The sequence below is a fragment of the Copadichromis virginalis genome, linkage group LG14, assembly GCF_057382275.1.
Source record: "Copadichromis virginalis isolate Kocher_CV1m ecotype Utaka linkage group LG14, C_Virginalis_male_GT1.1, whole genome shotgun sequence".
NCBI classification, from domain to species: Eukaryota; Metazoa; Chordata; class Actinopteri; order Cichliformes; family Cichlidae; genus Copadichromis; species Copadichromis virginalis.
Genome location: NC_140631.1, coordinates 28,860,818 through 28,865,480, shown reverse-complemented (window position 1 = coordinate 28,865,480; position 4,663 = coordinate 28,860,818). Strand labels below are relative to the sequence as shown.

General features: G+C 38.6%; 1 protein-coding gene across 1 annotated transcript; it reads left to right on the top strand.

Annotated features, from left to right (window-relative positions):
* The first annotated feature begins 245 nt into the window (after positions 1-245).
* Positions 246-3,752, top strand: LOC146694205 (extracellular calcium-sensing receptor-like). Its single transcript, XM_085478708.1, has 8 exons — positions 246-274; positions 546-840; positions 975-1,264; positions 1,472-1,767; positions 1,934-2,139; positions 2,279-2,500; positions 2,599-2,722; positions 2,848-3,752. Exons 1-8 carry the CDS (start codon positions 246-248, stop codon positions 3,750-3,752), a joined length of 2,367 nt encoding a protein of 788 aa, XP_085334834.1.
* Positions 3,753-4,663: the final 911 nt, after the last annotated feature.

Sequence of the window (4,663 nt, the reverse complement as noted above, 5' to 3'; positions counted from 1 at the left end):
GTTTGATTATGACTTTTTGTTTGTTTCACCTGACCACAGCTCTTGCCTTGGGTGTGTCCTTAGATCCTTTCAATCAAAAGATTACACTTATAGATGATCAGGTTGATACTGCGGATTCACCTGTAAAATGCAAGCTGCAGAATAGCACTCGTCCACCTGCATTCTCAATGGATGGAGACTACATTATTGGTGGTATTTTTTCCATTCACTCCTACATTCACACAGTTGACAGTAACTACACCACCATGCCCGAGCCAGTAAGATGCAAAGGGAGGTCAGTAAGAGAGAGAAGTATGTTGTTTCTGTGTGAGGAAAAAAAATACTCTAACGTTATGCTCAAGATCTATTAGTGCCTATTTTCTACTGATTTTCCATAACTGTGCGCTGAAAATAATTTCTAATGTAACCTTTGATTAAAAAAATTACAATGAATAAATGTTAAATAGCTGCAAACTGCAAATCTTCCTAGACTGTATATTCTGTTCTGTTCTGTTGTAATTTAACCTGATTCAAATTATAACAGTGACATAATTATCTGTCTCCAGCATTAATACACGTGAGCTGCGCTTTTCACGTGCAATGGTCTTTGCCATCGAACAGATTAACAACAACACAGAGCTGTTGCCTGGAATCAAACTGGGGTATCAGATCTATGATTCATGTGCATCAGTGCTTGTGACGGTGCATGTGGCATTTCAGTTTTTAAATAGCTTGGACCCTGTGTTTTACATTGGCAACAACTGCTCCCAATCTGGTATGGTGATGGCTGTTGTTGGTGAGTCTGGGTCTACACCATCCATCAGCTTGTCACGAGTCATCAGTTCTTTTAACGTTCCTCAAGTAAATATATGAATTTCTGGATAAAGTTTGACTTTAAAATATGCCTGTGCATGACTTTAACACTGGAGTACATTGTTACCCTGCTATATTAATTAATCAATTTATTCGATTTTTGTTTTGTTTTATCACTTTAGGTGAGCTACTTTGCCACATGTGCATGCTTGTCTGACAAGCAGCAGTACCCGAATTTTTTCAGGACAATCCCCAGTGACCAGTTTCAAGCTGGTGCACTAGCAAAGCTGGTAAAACAGTTTGGCTGGATTTGGATAGGTGCTGTCCGGTCAGATTCAGATTATGGAAATAATGGCATGGCATCTTTTCTACAAGCAGCACAAAAAGAGGGGATCTGTGTGGAATACTCCGTATCCTTCTATCGGTCCCACCCACAGAACAGGATCCAGAGAGTAGCAGATGTTATCCGCAGGTTTCTACATGACAGAAATGACTTGTGTGGCAATTAATTTATTATCCTAAAGATAAATATTTTATGCTGTCAAATACCACAATAATATGTTGTATAAAGTTTTTTGACTAGTCAGGTATAGTAGAAAAGTGCTATATATGAACCCATCAATTTACCATTTATCAATATAGTTGAAAATCTTTCTAATATATTATGTTGTCTCTCAAGGTCCACAGCTATGGTTATTGTGGCATTTGCAGCTTTAGGAGACATGAGGATCCTGTTGAAGGAACTATCACGTGAGCCTTTTCCACCTCGCCAGTGGATAGGCAGTGAGTCATGGGTAACCAGTCCAGAATTAACAAAATTCAGTTTCTGTGCTGGGGCCATTGGATTTGGGATTCAGAAATCTGTAATCCCAGGTCTCAGAGAGTTTCTACTCAATCTCTCACCCTCTCAAGTTGCTGCCTCTGCAGTGCTTACTGAGTTCTGGGAGGATGAATTCAACTGCAAAATGAAAAAAAGTAACTTTAATTCAACAAATTTGGTTACTCATAGAATTTCACCATTGGAACTGTTCTGATTTACTGTCAGTGATAAATGCTAACTTGATTGGTTAAATGCATCAAATAAGAGAGGTCTGAAATTTGTTTTGACTTTTAATAGTATAAACATCTGTTCATGTTTTAGGTGCTGTTGGAGACATGAATATGTGTAATGGAACTGAAGATATAAAGAATCTCCAAAGCCAATACACTGACACATCTCAGCTCAGAATTACTAACATGGTGTACAAGGCTGTGTATGCAATAGCACATGCCATCCATAATGCAGTGTGCCATGGAAAAAATGTCACAGCTCAGTGTAGAAAACTAACCAAGTTAGAGTCTAAACAGGTCAGTTGAAATGAACAAGTCCGTGTTAATGTTTTTTGTTATCTCTAATGTACATTGAATGAAATCAAATATGAATTAATTTTTTGCTGTTGTTCTTTCTTTCTTTCCCCTCCCTTTTTGTGCTTTTACAATTTCACAGGTTTTGACTCAGATGAAGAAAGTAAATTTTTCCCAAAACAGATATGATGTGTCATTTAACGCTAATGGGGATCCTGTGGCTATTTATGAGTTGGTTAACTGGCGGAAAAGTGAGACTGGCATAACTGAGATAGTAACTGTAGGGTTGTATGATGCATCACAGCCAGCAGGCCAGGAGTTCCAGATTAACAGAAGCATAAACTGGATGGAGGGTAGCACAAAAGTAACGAGTAAAAGGACAAGAGTTTGGCAAATAAGACTTTGGTTAACATAATGATAGCAAAAATTTGCAGTTATTATGTAGCCTCTATGTCTTGACAGGTGCCGGTGTCAGTGTGCAGTGCCAGTTGTCCTCCAGGAACTCGTAAAGTGCTGCAGAAAGGAAAACCCATCTGCTGCTATGACTGTATACCGTGTCCTGAGGGAGAGATAAATAATATTACAGGTAAAATACAATTTTTGCCCATGCATGTAAAATGTGATAGGGTGGATATCTACAATAATATGAATGATTAAAATATTACAATTCTTATAATTCTTGTTTTTAATTTATGTATTTATTTCAATCAGATTCGGCTGATTGTTTACCATGTCACAAGGAATTCTGGCCTAATAGAAAGAGAGACACTTGTATCCCTAAGCCTGTAGAATTTCTTTCATTTCAAGACCTCCTAGGAATTATCCTGGCTACACTCTCAGTTCTGGGTGCCTGTCTGGCCATTATGACTGGGGCTGTATTCTTTCATCACAGGACATCTCCAATTGTCCGAGCCAACAACTCTGAGCTGAGCTTCCTGCTGCTCATTTCACTGACTCTGTGTTTCTTATGTTCATTAACTTTCATTGGAGCACCATCAGAGTGGTCCTGCATGCTGCGTCACACTGCATTTGGGATCACCTTTGTACTCTGTATCTCCTGTGTACTTGGGAAAACTATAGTGGTTTTAATGGCTTTTAAAGCTACACTTCCAGGTAGCAATGTGATGAAATGGTTTGGTCCTCCACAACAAAGAATGACTGTTGTGTCTTTCACCTTTATTCAAGTTTTAATATGTACTGTATGGTTGGTACTTAGCCCTCCATTCCCAATTAAAAATCTAACCACATACAAGGAGAAAATAATCCTGGAATGTGCATTAGGCTCTGCTGTAGGCTTCTGGGCTGTTCTCGGTTACATAGGCCTACTTGCTGCCTTTTGTTTTGTTTTAGCTGTCTTAGCCCGCAAATTACCTGACAATTTTAATGAAGCCAAGCTTATCACCTTCAGCATGTTGATATTCTGTGCAGTGTGGATCACCTTTATCCCAGCATATGTCAGTTCTCCTGGGAAATTCACTGTAGTTGTGGAGATTTTTGCCATTCTGGCCTCCAGCTTTGGACTAATGCTGTGTATATTTGCTCCAAAGTGTTTCATCATAATTTTTAAGCCTGAGAAGAACACCAAGAAATATGTCATGACTAAGGATAGGATTTAGAGGTTTTGCACTTAAAATGGCAACAGTAGTTTCAAAATATACACCTTCAACACAATCAGCAAATCACTTGATTTTCAGTTTTAAGTGAAATCAAATATTTACGTTAAGATTTTCAAAATGTCAATTTTTGAAACATTTACTATTTTTCAATGCAATTGATTAAGGTCAATTTTTTTTCAAGGCACAAAAATAAAAGTCACATTTCATGATAACAGTATCTTGTTCTGAGTCCTTTTTTTTAAGTTGTTTGATATTGTTTGAACCATCCCTCTGCAGATGATCAGTTAGCTGTTTTGCAACTACTCTTTTAAGAATTTTTTCGATAAAACGGAGGTTAGCCCATAATTAGCTAAGACAGCTGGATCAAGTGAACATCATATCAAGCAAGCCCTGAGTAAATGTGATTATACCATCTGTACATTTGTCAAATCTGGGAAGGCACCTAAAGAATGCTCCAGGCAAAACAGGAGAGATGAAGGACAACTGCTACATAAGTGAAAACCCCTAAGTGCCAGGAGATTTGCCATGATTTATACATCGGGGAAATCAGACATCCTCTGGTTAAGCGGATGGCACAACACTGAAGAGCTACTTTTAATGATGAGAATTTTCACATCCTGGATAGGGAAGAACGCTGTTGGAGCGAGGAGTCAAGGAGGCCATTTATGCAAAAAGGGAAAGAGCATCTCTGAATTGAGGAGAAGGCCCAAGTTTACATTTTTCACCATCTTACAATGCTGCAATTGCAACCATTCCCCAACTCATTAGTGGGGAGTGGTCATTACCATTTGCATATTAATGATCAAGAAACTGATGTCACAGTCCTTAGCTTCGGTAACATCTGCCTCTCTGACATCAAGTTAAGGGAGTCCAGCTCTATCCCCACAACAGTACTGGCCTTTTGGATCAGT

What these genes read in the sequence shown, in the direction of transcription:
- LOC146694205 (XM_085478708.1), top strand. Translation starts at nt 246, where the DNA reads ATGCCCGAGCCAGTAAGATGCAAAGGGAG. An exon ending in GTTCTTTTAACGTTCCTCAA is followed by an intron (nt 841 to 974) that starts GTAAATATATGA and finishes TTATCACTTTAG; the next exon opens with GTGAGCTACTTTGCCACATG. An exon ending in GGATGGAGGGTAGCACAAAA is followed by an intron (nt 2,501 to 2,598) that starts GTAACGAGTAAA and finishes ATGTCTTGACAG; the next exon opens with GTGCCGGTGTCAGTGTGCAG.